At 38.6% G+C, this 14,991-nt stretch overlaps 1 protein-coding gene across 5 annotated transcripts in view; it reads right to left on the bottom strand.

The window, feature by feature from the left end:
- LOC110842899 (protein Skeletor, isoforms B/C) overlaps positions 1–14,991 on the bottom strand; it is a 37,855-nt gene that overhangs the window by 14,558 nt on the left and 8,306 nt on the right. For all 5 annotated transcript variants that reach the window (XM_035847283.1, XM_035847280.1, XM_035847281.1 and 2 more), the window contains exons 3-5: positions 4,711–4,778; positions 4,551–4,623; positions 2,512–2,599 (exon numbers count right to left, since the gene is read on the bottom strand). In XM_035847283.1, coding sequence (XP_035703176.1) covers positions 2,512–2,599; positions 4,551–4,623; positions 4,711–4,778 — 229 coding nt within the window. The remainder of the gene's footprint in view (positions 1–2,511; positions 2,600–4,550; positions 4,624–4,710; positions 4,779–14,991) is intronic.

Genomic DNA, 14,991 nt, shown 5'->3' with positions numbered 1-14,991 from the left:
AATCCTAAGGATGAAATCGAATGGAATGTTGTTGCTTTCTGCTGTCCATCCATTACTTCGTTTTGTGTTCCCTGAGAAAATATGTGTTTAGGAAGGAAGGAAGGGAAAAAATCAAGGAAATAATTACTCCCGCACATTACGCATATGCATTAAGATCGTGGAACAAGTATCATAATTATTGCAAGAAGAACCATGATAAATGATCTGATTTCTAGAATTATTATCCAATTTTGCAAGATTACAATTAAAGGCATTAAAAATATACAAAAAAACATTTGTAAAATTTCTAAAAATTTCAAAACTTCAACATAAAGCAATTCCACAATTTCACTATACAATTCTAATATCTGCACCGTTTTGACTGAATGGAACTTAATAAATATTAAATTAACGACGTTTAACCTTAAAATTAGTTGGATACGTAACGTACATACGTAACTCCAAATTCCAGTTTGTTACGTATAACACACGAGTCGAAATATGTATCCATCCCGAAATTGAAACGCATTTTAGCCTACGTAATTTAGTTAGCAGGGAAAGAATCCAATTTCCTGCCGGGACCTATTTCTCTCACCATGCACGCTTTCCCTCATGACAGTTGGTTACTTCTTCAATGCATCATCATCTCTTGACTTGCAACCCGTACGAAAATCGCGTTTCAAACCAAATCCTAGCGTATAAAAATCCTTTCAAACTCTGCCCCAAAATACAATCTTGTACAAAATCCTTGCAAATAAAAGAGTGCATTCAAGGGAAAATTAGCATTTATTTTCATTTGAATAATATCCCCGATTCCAAAGTTGGGCAACATTTAGTAGATTCCGTAAAGCAAAGTGATTTTAGCCCAGGATGGATTTCGTCTGCTCTTCGTATGTATGTGTTGTGTATGTGATTCCATTATTTGTGAGAAAATTAGGACAGGAAGGGATGAAATATGTGGACGTGTGATTATACCCCCCTCCATTCCATTACCATTATTACCAGCCCAAAACTAGCTACCCACCACCACCACTCGTATAAAATTGGTGTCGTGTAGGCCGTGTATGCACTATTTATGGACAGGCTACTGAATCCAGTATAAATATGTTGTTGTGTTGTTGCCAGCAGGAGAAAGTCTGTGCTCTCGACGACTCATCGGCTTTTAGCAAAGCAGCAGCCCAGACAAAATTACAAATTACACAGTTGCTAATGGACATGTCAGATTTCGTCTGGTTTACCCACTCGACTCGAAATGAGACGATGATGACGACGACGACCAAAACGGTCATTTTCAACGTCTCATTTCTGACGAAATACTTAAATATTATTCATTGTGTGCTGTTTGCTGTCCGACACAAATTGAGATCATGATGCATCGAGCAAAAGTAAGACTGACAGAAAGAGAGAAAGCAAGAATGAGATAGATTTCGACGAGACAAAAACTTGGGGCAGATTGAGACGCACTTTCTCCCGACGAGATTTTCTATCCCTGAGTGCATCAGGATTGGGCTTGGTTTCATTTTCTCTCCCCACTTTCTTCTTCGAGGTGATATTGATTTCTCAAATTCCAAATAAATCCCACTTATCACTTTCCATCCATCTTTTATATACGCAGCTTCTTTATCTTTGCCCACCATCCACCAGACCAGACCACGTAATAATTTATTCTGTCCCCTCTCTGGGAAAGATGAACTAGAAAATAATCGATCCATCCATGATCGAGGTGAAGATTTGGAGTCTTAATTAAAAAAGAACATTTTAAAAAGGAGAAAAACTTGATTGATTTTTATTTTCTATCCGAATTTTTTATTTGACTTTTCCCCCCGAAAATTTAATAACAACGCTCTCATCCAAGTTTGCGGACGGATTTCCCGATATAAAATGAAGATCAAAGGGAAGAGGCAATATAAAATAAAGTAAAATAAACTCAAACTATGTAGTGGTCGGTGGATTCGGTGGGTCTGGATTTCCATCAGTATGCGATCTCTCCCATGTGAGATCGTGATCATTTCCCAGCCTTTCTCCTCGCAAGAGAGAAAGTGGATAAATCCGGCGGAATTTGTTTACATTATTGCACTCCTCGCTGCTCCGCTCCGCTTGAAAGATAGATACATGACGAGAGAGATGTAATAATATTGAGTTCCAGCATTTATTTGAGGGCTCAGATTTCTCGGCAATCGGAGAACATGGAACGGGCGGACCCAATCTGGTTGGTTCTGAATATACATGTGTACTTATAGGATTCCACTACTACGTACTTAAACTAAACTCTCGGTGTTTATCTCCAGGACGAGAATGGAGGGAGAGGGAGAGATGTAAATTTCCGAGAAAGTTTCATTATTATGCATTAATGCGAACTTACAAGTATTTAGTGGATGCATTATTTTAATTTATGGATATTGGAAAGTAGTTGGAGGGCTCTGCGACATTTTGGATTAGTGACAAATGCCTAAATACTTGAAGTCTGTTATGTAACTGGACTGGATCAATAAGTGGTGCGGTATTGCATATTATTTAAGAAGGGAGTCTCACCTGTCGGAGTAGTCGTCCGGGTAAGGAACTAGGACGCCTGAGGGGGACGGGTCGCCATTCTTCCCTGTCCCAATCCAGAAGTAGGCGTCTGGAATAAATGAAAGTTTTTAGGTAGTAATTTTCATTTTTTTAGTAGAGGAATAATTAATTTGAAATGAATTTTATAAAGAAAAACAAGTTTTGGTATAGTTTTGTGCCGAAATTAATTAATGTTAGTTTGAGTAATTAATATTTCTGAATAGATATTTCCAACATTGATGGCTTTACGACTTTGGACATATATTTCCCAAAACTCACTCTATTACCAAAATCTGCATGATTAATTAATAATTCTGAAAAGATACATTGAATATTGAATGATCTTACGATTTTGGAAATATTACAAACCACAAAATTTCCTAACTATACCATCGAAATCTGCATGTTTCTCCACGTGACAACTTTTCGTCTCACTCATTCACGGGTAGAAAGCATCCATGAAAGTGCATCCTTTTGTTCTCCGTCCCACAAACTCACACAAATAAACTGCTCGGAGAAACCTTAATTTCCTTTCCACCACTTTCTCCACCAGCAGCATCTCAGAATGATCAAGTCTGATGTTTATTGAGTGAGTGGTTTGGAACCAGGCAGGCAGGCAGGCAGGCAGACAGGCAGGAGGAACCGTTTGAGCGAAATCTTGCCGGGTGACTGGGCTCATACATTGTATTAAAATAAGTTTGAAAATCGATACTCTCATTATTAAAACCAAACCTTCGTTGCAGTCAGTTTCTAGATTGAGACGACGCCTGGCCTGGCCTGGAAAAGTTGTACAATACGTAATGAGATGGAATGGAATGGATGCAGCAACCTTACAAATGAGAAGACGTGCCTTTCTCCCTCGTGACTTGGAGTCAAAATTCATTACGCCAAATGAAACAAAAGGCACATATAATAAGCACATAATAATTTTCATATTCATATCGTGACGACAATACATAAGTAAGTGGCTCCTGAACGAAGAATGGACCATTAAATCGACACTATGTACTTGCTTCAGTGGTTGTAAATTTAATATATAGAATTTATTTGAGTGTTTTTCACCACGGGATTTTTTACGCTTTGTCAAGCAAGTATCACCATAAACTAGCATCTGTGACGATAGTAAACTATGTTCAACTTTGCCAATTATAATTTCATGTCACCAAAAATTATACAAAAATCTACTCCCACTTTCTCCAAGCAAAGTACGGAACCCTGTCTCAAAATCTGTCCCCTCTCCTCCTCCTCCTCCTCCTCCGCTGCATCTCATCCATCCGGATCCACCAAGTGCGAGGAGACGGAGATACACGTGGCTGGAGTTGGAAGTGAACAAAATGTGAATTCATTTGGAAATAATTGACTTGTTGTCATCCGAGGAGGGGGGCCAGCCAGGAAGAAACGGCACCCATAAAGGGATCAGTCGACTGGAAGTCCCAATCTCCACACTGCGCTTTCTCTTCCCTCCCTCTCAGGCCGAATTTTGTGTCAATTCTGCAACTTTAATAATAATATATCCAATCCAACCCAACCCAATCCACCCACGTCGTCCGTCATCCCTGTTTCCCACATTATTTAGTAATATATTTAAAGAGTTGTCATGTATGTCTGTACGACTCGGATATTTTCCTGGAGCCGGCCAACCCACCTCTCTTCAATTTCTACGTGATTTTGGCTGTGTCGATCTAACTCATCCGCTAATTTCAATTGTGTACTTCTCAGCACTTTATGTAATAGTTGGATGGATGCGGAATCGGGTGGGTGGGAATTATGTACTGCTTTCTCTCTTCTCGTAGATATGGATGTGTAGGCGTAAGAAGAGTAAACCAAGACGTACTACACAATAAAACGTGGGTGGATGAATGATGATGCGACTATTGCGTTTTGTGTGGGGGACAATTTTTGTTATGTTGTGGTTGAACGTCGTTTTCTATTTTTAGCAGGAACTTTTAAGCTGTACAATAAATTCAGATGCAAAGTTTTGTCTACAAGCGTGTTTTCTATGTACTCATTTATTTATTTACCTGGTCCAAGTCCGTCGTACGTGAAATCCTTAATGAACAACGTGTCCTCATCGACTGCATATACTTTCCCCGACTGAAATGCGTAATAATCAAGTTAATTAATTAATGACGATGCAAAGTAATAATTAACTAGTTGGTAATAAACAACTTTTTTACCCACCACTTTATGCGCATACGTTGTCAACTGGCCTATCAACTTGCCATAATATTCTCGCGCCCCGTGGACATCTGTAAACAAAAAAAAAAAAAAAATTGCCAATTAGATCCCGTAAACAGATGTAAATATCAAATTATTTTTATAATTCAAAATCATAAGCCTTCCTCCCAGAATCAAAATAAGTAAATAAATAATACAAAAATCCGACATGTTCTCGAATTTCCGAGAAAAAAAAGAAACTTTTTTTCCCCAAAAATCTCTTTATTATATATTCGAATCGTAAAGTTTTGCCTGGTTGGTTAGTTTTTTTTTATTCTGCATAAGCTTCTTTTTTCCATGATCGAGTAATATGTGTAACGTGATATTATCATCGCACTCACTCGTCGTCCATCTATCATCCAGCTTTAGCTTTACTCAGTCTGACGTGAAAGGACATTTCCAGATCAGAATACGGATCGGTTTGGAGAAAGCAGGGGCATGAAATTGGAACTTTTTCTTCTCTTTATCTTCCCTCATACTTTCCTTTTTTCGATATAATAACCAACTTTCAAACCAGCCCGACCAGCCGACCGACCAACCAACTAAACTTGTGGAACTAAAAGTGCCGAGCATATAAAACGACGGGGACGAATGCAATGCGGATGGATAATATATAATATAATACTGAAGAGGAGGAAGGGTTGCCTGGCTGGATGGATGGGTAAAGAAGAAACGGAGATTTTAATTAAGTCCTTTGAAGTTGAAGTTTTTCCCTTCAACTGTTCAGCCTTTTATTGCCATTCTCATTTCTTCTTCTTCTACTTCCATATAACAGAAATTCACTCCACCCATGGTGCACCCAGCAACGTATTATTTGCCAAGATAAAGCCGATTTTTTATATATTTTACATGGAATGAGCAGAAGAAGAATCAACAATTCATCTCGTTCCGCATGTTTCATATTATTATTTAACTCGACGACTCCGTGCTTTTGCGAAAATTTGGACAAAATGAACGTGACAAATAATAAAATGTACATATTTTCTGGATATGAAAAATTAATGATGATGATTTCATCCATCCAGCGAGAGAGAGAGTGCCGTGGGGAAAACCAACAACTTTTTTTGTACAAGGACGACGGAGACCTGGGCAAATATCTAGGGCTGACTGACTGACAGACAGGTTTTTCTGGGCTGCATACATACATAGTAAGTTGGAGGAGGAAAGGTTAATGTAGGAGGAAGGGAGAAAGTTGTAATAAAGGAGGCAGGCAAGCAGGCAGGGTGAAAGTAGGTCCGTCTGCATAGTAAACATGAAGGAGAAAGTCAGCAGTATGGCTGGAGGGCCCAATAAACAACCAGTTCAGTGAGAGAGACCAACCAGTAGCACGAACCAAACTCAATAATGATGATCTCAAAATGAGTATAGTTTTGGTGATCCTTGGACTATAGGATGGCAGAGAGAAAGTCCGTTACGAATTGTGATTCTGGACTTGTGCAAAAAATTGGGGCAGGGTGATACATACGGATTATGTCAAACGTGATATCATCTCTTATCATCTCTTAAAATTTGAATAAGTTCATTACAGCTTCTACATAAACTTACATAATTTTTGCGTATTTTACAAAAATCAATAACCCGTTAATTAATTTAACAACATTTTGTGTGGGTATTTCACTTGGATTTTCATCCTAAATCATAAAAATTCCAAAATTTTATATCCTTTCCAAACCCTTACCCAAAATCTAGACACTTTACAAAATTCCTCAAACTTTCCTACCCGAAAAACTACTCTTTTTTAAGCCCAAATTCTCCACCCTGTCCCTCTCCTTTTGTTCGTTTGACAACAACTGCAGCCCAGAATTTCTCCACTGAATACACTGTATTCAACCTTAAGTGTCAACCATCATCATTTAGTCGTTCGCGATGAATGAAGCCAGACTGATGGGTGGGGAGGCTCTCTCCTGCTGTTGGTTGTTAAGTGCAGACTTATTTCCGGATCCCACTTTCTCCTCTACGTATTGTCATCAGCCATGCGATGAACCCATGCAACGGCTACCACTCGAGATGAGATGAACTATTGAGACGATGTCCAAATACAAATAGGAGATCTCCAGCCCCTCCTCATCAACTGGTTCATTGTGCATGCTCAAAACTCGGCGAGAAATTGACTGGCGTGCAAATACGGTATATTTTATAATATTCCCTTCATTATTACATTCGCAAATTAAATCTGACACTGAATCTCGAATAAAATAAGTCCGAAATCTCCATTTCCTCCATTTTCCTCCATCCGTCCTATGGCTGGGCATTCTAATTCTTCCTCCATCCTTAAAATATCAGCTAATTACTCCAATTGTTTTAACAGCGTAGAAGAGATAAAGTTTTAACTCCGACTTTCTCTCTAAACCTTTTTAGCTCTGAACGAAACTCATGAATTCGAATGGGACGGAAAAGTCGGAGGATTGAATTCAATAGAGATAATTAAGCCTTTTACTATCCAAATCCAGGATCATTCAGTCGTCACATACACAAAATTTGTATATGTAACAACGCAGTTGTTCATCTTCTCGAATTTTTTTATATTCTCACTTTCTCATTAAGAATAAAAGTGGGCCAGAGACGCAGAAGAAACTGCAGCCGTGTTTCCCCTGCAATGACTTTCGTCTTTAATAGGTTCGTCATCATCATCATCATCCCGGACTTATCAAAGTCCGCAATGGTGTGCCTATGCTGAAACCGTGCTGATAAGGAGAGAAACAGGTCACATCGTCACAACCCTTGTGAATGAACACCTCGTACTTTCTCCCTCATCCGTCCGGGAGGGTGATTAGAGCACAATGTGGTGGCATTAGAGGAATAATGGAGTATTAATACCCTGCTGGATGGATGGAGAAAAGAAGAGGCAGCAGCGAGAAGAGGGTAACAATGGACAGGATCCGACATCCAACTTAACATTTCGTTCCAGAACGAATATACGTACGTATTTCAGCTTTTTGAACCAAGATCCACCAGTTTTGCGTGGTTTGGTTTGGTCGGTTGGTTGTCGTCGTCGTCAGCAAATAATAATATCAAATTTATCGATCCATCCACATCACAGGGAGATTCCGACAACCATCCATGCAGCTTTTCAAGAAGGAAGGCGCATTATTAACAAAACGCGAGTAGAAATACGAGATGTGACTCTCGTCAGTAATAAATATGTGTGCGATGACTGACTGACTTTGCTGAGGAGGGAGGAGGACGAGGATGACGATGACAGGAATTCCAGGACCTTGTAAACCCTGGTGGAATGGGTGGCTGGTTTTGTAGTTGGAGAAAACTTGGGTAGTTTGGATTTCATGGAGTTTTTCAAGCATTCCACAATATTTTGGGGGATGTGTGCCAAATAAGAAGGAGAAAAGCGTGTTTTAAGCGTGGCGTTTTACGAGGTAGGCACGTTGCGTTGCGTAACTATATAAATTGAGCCTGGTGGTGAGGTGGAGGTGACATTGGTATTTTTTACAGGTTTTTTAAGAATATATCGCTTAAAACTATTTATTATTTTAGTTTTTTACACTAATTTTTATCCTGGCGTGCACAATACTGGATTTTGTTCGTAGTGACCACATGCCACCTGTGCAAACTAGATGTTTCCTCACCTAAATATCATCTTTGCGATTGAAAATTACACTAAAATTCTTAATTTCTCTCCACCTTTTTCCCGCTTATTACATAAAAACATTCCCAAAATTTACTACAATTCACTCCTCTCGCTAAAACGTCAAACTGTCTCCACACAAACTTTTGTCATCATTCATTCCTTCATTCATTCACATTCTACACAAAGGAGAAGGAGTAGGACAAGAAGCAGTGTAAAAAGTTGCGTGTTGATATCAACATCAAATTTTAACTTCTTCTCTTCACCACCACCTCGAAGAAAACTATGCGAATAAAGTTAGTCTTCTATAACAAACTGGATTGATATGCCGTCCTGGTAGCATTATCAGAAGAACGTAAGAAGAAGAAGAGTTTAGTTGAGGTAATTTGTGAGTGAGGAGAGAAATTGAATTTACCAATTTGGCTCATTTCCCTCCTCTCGACTTTCTTCTTTGGCAATATTCATATCACAATCACATGAAAGCAACAGAACTACTTTCTTTCTTTGCGGGGAGGAGAATTCACAATTCTTGGGACACAAATTCTGTAAAATTTGTATATTTCATTTCTTTCCAAACTACTCGAGTCAACCTTTTATACCTAAACTCCATCCGAATAATAACAAGGCGGGTTACGTCCCGAAACCAAAACCAGTATAAAAGATTGTTTTACTCTCTTTCTCCGTGGGAGAAAGTGGATTAAGTATCAAATCACATTAGTTAGCATCTTTCTCCTCCTTCAGATCCACTCCTTCTACGTCCAGCCACCTCGTTTTGAATACAAATCACCCCCATAACGCAAAACACCATAAAATAACCGTCTAAACCAAGGTCGGTCGTCGGTCGGTTCGGTTTGATGATGATGCGAATAACTGAAAAGCGGAGAAAAAGCCATTTACCTCAATTGAAGGGGAAAGTAAAAATGGAGTAGTGCACACTTTCAGAGAATAATAAGGCATCAATTCTTCGCCATCATTTTTTTTATTAAGAAGCATAAACCTTGCGAAATGGTGAAATTGAAGGATGCAACGCAGCACATAAATCTGTGGGCTATTTTTCAATTATTTTTTAAAAAGGTCGAAATTCATGTGTATTTGGATTTTTGCCCGAGTCTGGGCTAACGTACCCGTCATGGTTGTCTGTCCGTCCGTCTATCGATTACGCCCGTAAATGTATCAAATCGACTTTAAATTTTACACACACATATTTAGAATACGCAAAATCATAAATCAAGTTCGAAGATGAACAAAATGTGTTGAAAACTAAAAAATTTGTTGTGTTATACCCGTTTGATAACAACCTGACTCGGGCTAAATAAAGCTCTACTCTGAATTTAATTGTTTGTCAAAGCTCAAATTTTTTCTCTTTGCTAACAAGTCAATTTAATTTCTGAGCAGGATTTTCTCCAGAATTTAAATATTATTGTGTACACGGGTAGTAAGTAACCCGACTCCCAAGAAGCATATTGAATTGTATTCCGGCGGATAATAAACGTTGCTCGGTTGCAGAGACTGCTTGGAGCCACTTCAACCACCACGATGCAGCCAGACCAGGCAGGGGAAAGGAAGTAAAGAAAGAGCTCAGCTTTCACTTCTCCCCCGGAAAAAGAGAGTACGGGCGTAAGGAATGAATACCAAACCAACGATACGAAACCAAACCTAGCGTTGAAATGAGAATGGAATCGAGTGAAAAGCGACCATGAAACGGAACGAGAAATCTCAACTTCCCCATTCACCCTTCCTCCTACCAAACTTTATAATACGATCGCTCTTCCTACTTTACGCACATTTTCACCAGACTTTCCCATCCGGCAAGGTTCGCTTCATATTTCGAAACCCATTCTTCATTCCAAGAAGCAAACTTCATAAATTTTTGGGGAGGAAGAAGGATCCATCTCGGTGAATTTTATGTTTTCGAAATATTTTGTACAAAATTAACTTTGCAAATATATTTTGAACTCATCCTAGGGTAAATTTATTACAAATCTTTAGCGAATCTTACTATCTTAAAAATTACCCAAAAATAAGCTTCGACGTTGGAACTTAACACGTGTAAATTCTGACATCAAGTTGTTGTACAAATCCTAATTTTACGAGACTTATCACCCTTGTACCTCAACACCTCTCGTTCCCTCATTCGCTCCCCGTGTCTCTTTTGTTGTCCGTGATTATGACAAGGAAAACATTGCATTACAGGAGAGGAAAACACATTTCCTTCCTTTCGTCTGCTGCACTGCGGTGTGAGGGAGGAGGAGGAGGATGTCTATTTTTTGTGTCTCGTCGTGGATAAGCTTAGCCTTTCACCCAACAACAAGGAACAAAGTCAAAAAGTAAGCGTAATCCTGAACCCGATTCCATTCCATTCCCTCGATGGATGGATGGGGCGGATGACCCGAGGAGAGAGAGAGAAAGCCATTATGAAATCAAGTATATGAATTGACACCAAACCAAAACACCCCCAAGAAGAAAAACCTTTTAATCACGATTAACTACATTAAATCGATAAAAATCAATGCTTTCTCCAAAAACATTTCCCAGAATGGGGCGGTACGGTTGCCTCCCTGTGTATATAACAACTCGTGTGTAATTTGCATAATGAAAACGTTGCATTTCGATTTGTTTCTTCCTACTTTTTTGGAATTTACTGGTTTGGGCGAAGAAAACGGGAATGAATTTTCCCCAATAATGGAAACATCTCATGGAGTGATGATGATAATATTCACTGCGACACGAGGATACCAAGTAAATGTTGGTGGTGAAAGTTAGCGAGCTTGGCAAGAAGTTAGGTGTGGGTGACTTGATCCGTTTTCGGGAGAAAGTCTCCTCTTTAGTTGAAACCACTTCACTCCATCACCAACCACCACCACCACCACGAACCACCACATGGCAGGGAGGTACATAGTTGATGCCAAAGTATAAGCTAAACCATCGATCCAACGCTATCTCTAATCTTCTCTAATGTAATCCCATCCAATCCTGATATCGCTTTGGTTCTACCAACCAAAGAAGCTAAACCCATCAACGCTACTACTTCCACAGGCAGGCGTGTGTGCAAGTAGCGATAATATGGACAAAACGAGCTCCGAGTTTTGTACAATTTTCAGAAATTTGTTAATATCAAAATATTTTTTTAGAATATGATACATCTCGTCGTTTAAATCAGGAAAACATGTATGAATTTCCAAACGGACACAAAAAATCATGTGTTTTTTATTGACACAGAAAATATTGGGGATAAAAATCCTATCAAATTCCCATGTCTACATAGTTCCATTGCCTCGTCTTTTATCGGCTGATGGGTGCCTGGGGTGCGTTTAAAAACGCGTAAAAAGCCTGCTCGTCGTCTCCCTCTCGAGAAGTATGCAAATAGACGGAGGAAAGAAAGCTTTAAAAGTGCAACAATTTCAATAAAGTTGACTCCTCTGGAGGAGCCTGACATGTAATATATCGCTCCCTGCGACTGGATTTCATCCAACTTCCAACTTCTCAAGAGCACTGAATGAACCATGTCAGAAGTAGAATACGTACGAGTTGAAAGTGGGGAGAGAAATCACTTGAATGCGATACAACACTGTGATGATGACGCTACGGTATGATGATCGTCATCACAGTAAACACTTTCACTCCTGGGACGAGAACTCCTGTCTGAGATGAATTGCTGAGATGATGATGATGATGATGGGGCTCGTTCCATGGTGAAGGGGGAAGGTCCACGAGGTACGTGGGGAAAGCAGGGGGGAAAGAAATATGTAGATGTGTTTATTACTTTAATTATAGTGAAATTATCAGATCTAGTTCAAAATGGGAGTAGTTTTGAGCAAATTGAAAAATTTGGATTGAAATTAATTCAGTTTTTTTTAGAAATTCTTGATAAAAGAGGACAGAAGCATGGCTAATTTTTGTATTCTGAAACATTCGCATGTCATCTATTTATTCGTAATTGTGCAATATCAACTTTATTTGCAAACTGGAAACCGGACGTGAAAACGTTACATTTTCTCGTATTTAAATTTTTATATTATAAAAAATACTCGTTTTTTTCCAAAATTGAAAAGAATCACGAAATGTTGAGCCCATTTTCTGAGCCCCATTATTTGTTGAGTTGAGCCGAAAAGATTGAAGATGCTGGTTGATGGGGAAGTGAGTGCATTTTGGGATTTCTTTGGTCTCCTGGGAGCAAGAAAATGCCCGGGTATCTGATTCACTAACTCACCACCATCACCAACGTGCTACATACATCTCACTGAATAAGAAACTGGTATTATACACAATTTTATCAGAGGCACTTTGCTGCTGCGAGTACAATTTCGATGACGGAAAGTCTCGTACATTTTTCATGATTATTTATTTGTATTTAAAAATTGTGTCCAAAAAATTTCCAAATTTCGAATTCAACAAATTTTTAAAAACTTCAAATTGTCTCCAAAAATCCACCAAAAAATGCATACACATTTCCCACCATTTCAACCTCACAAATTATAATCCTCTCTTTAATAAATATTCCAATACTTTCTCTCCTCACTTTTAACTCAATTCTAAACTATTTCACCTCAACGAATTTAGAATCGTAAACCGTCTCATTTTCCATGCCAGACTCGGTGTAGAAAATCCCATTTTAAAATAATAAGGGCAATTAACCCTGGAAAAGAGAAAGTTGAAAAAGCAGGAAATCTCTCTCTCTCTTCAACTTTCTCGTTAACAGAACGCTAAACTTTTTAGTGTCATGATGACGAGGAGGAGATGGAGATACAGTAGTTGATATTATTTTTCAGGCTCTATGTTCACATTATGAACAAGTTATTATATCCGTATCGTGCACCACCCACTTCACTTCAAAATGACACGACGACAGGACCAGACGACAGACAAAGCGGTGGTCCTTTTGCTTTTGGAGGGCCAGTTATCTTTGTAATTATCAAAAGTGTGTCGCCACCCATCAGAGGATACAATCAACTCCTCTCCAAACTTCTTCTTTCCGAGAAGAGGGTGAAAGCCGAGGAAAGAAAGAAAAGAAAGCTAGTTAATAGCTGAATAAAAATAGTTGAATGCAGACTCTGCTCTGACTGGAAAAGGCAGGCAGGGTTGAAAATAGAACTCCTTTTTTTAAAAAAAGGAACACTTGAATCGTTGACAATAAGAATATTGCAAAGTTTGAAGGGTGCAGATATCAATTTCGAAATAGTGAAATAGTTTTTGAGGCAAAATGATCTGTTAAGTCCAGATATCTATGTAAATAAATATAATGTTTAACCATCCCTGTGCAGCAGGTCAAAGGTCGCTCAATCAAAAATTCTTCCATTTGATTTTTTATTATGGACCATTTATTTCGTGCATTGTTGAGAATTCGGCATAAATGAAAACGGAAGAAGATTACATAAGACCCGGAGTATTTGTAAAGCGGTTTTATTTACTTGGTTCGTATGTCCTAACGTTTATTCTTTGTTGTTTATGTTGGAAAAACTTATGTAACATGGTTCAAGTAAAAACAAAAATAGTAATCCTCTTAAAGACATCTGTTCTCATCGTTCAGGTGGTGGATCGCATTATCTGACCAAGCAATATGTAGATACATACAGAGTTACAATATTATCAACGTAATCCAATATCAAACGAATTCTAGAGATGAAATCATGATCAAAAATCCTTCAACTATTTACTTGTAAAAAATCTGAATAATTTTGTAAATATTACGTAAAAAAGTAGTAAGTGACATGTCCTTATAGTAATAAAATCCCTCCTTAATTCATGATCTGTTCGTCAGCTTGAAATGATTTTTTGCGAAAATATTATCCTCATTTTCAAATCCTCTCTCCCCGTGTTTGCGGGACATTGGAGGACAGATAACAAAAGAAGGGATCACCAACGACTAGAAAAGCTTGTTCGGTTTTTGGTCGAAAAAGAAGATGTTCTCATTCACATGGTGGAGAGGGCTCGTCGTCGTCGGTCCATTGTTGTAGATTTCGTCTGCCTCGTCCTTCTAGTAAATACATACGTTTCAGTGGCCGCGGAAGGGCGAGGGGACAGAGGGACAATGTCCCCACGGTTGCTCAATGTCCGCATCATCTCCCCACCTTATATAAACCCATCCCTCCCCCATCCTACAATGTTAATGTCCTCAGATGTCCCCAACGCTTCCGCGGCCACTGCTCTCTCTCTCTACGAACTTCTTTCCCGAGAAGAAGGGATCAAAGACACAAAACCAACCACTCGACAATAGAGAAAAACCTTTTGTCCCATTTTTCTTACTTTTCTAAATTAAAATATGATAAAGGCCGAGAGAGTTAGCGCTGTCTCGTCCAGTCCGAAAGTAAAGTAAAGTATTATTAAGAAGAAGTGATGCCATGGGGGGAAAGAGTATCAGACCAGATCATGAAAACAAATATATTTATAAGGGGGAGAGAAAAAGAAGAAAGTGATTGAACTACGACGTGGTAAAAGGACTTATTTACTTAAATATTTCGGATATTTTCCAGCCAAAATAACACCTTGTCGTGTTGTTGTTGTTGTATTAAATTGGAAGAAAAAGTACAATTTCGAGGGTCAAAAAATTATTTTTTAGGAAAATGTACGATAATAAATTAAATTTGAAAATGAAAAGTAAGATATACGAAATTTAATTCTCGTAATTTGGTAAATATGTACAAAGTTAAAGTACAAAGTTAGCTAAG

Source organism: Folsomia candida, unplaced genomic scaffold (genome assembly GCF_002217175.1).
Source record: "Folsomia candida strain VU population unplaced genomic scaffold, ASM221717v1 Fcan01_Sc002, whole genome shotgun sequence".
Lineage (NCBI taxonomy): Eukaryota > Metazoa > Arthropoda > Collembola > Entomobryomorpha > Isotomidae > Folsomia > Folsomia candida.
The sequence above is the reverse complement of the archived record's forward strand: the minus strand, read 5'-3'. Positions and strand labels throughout refer to the sequence as shown.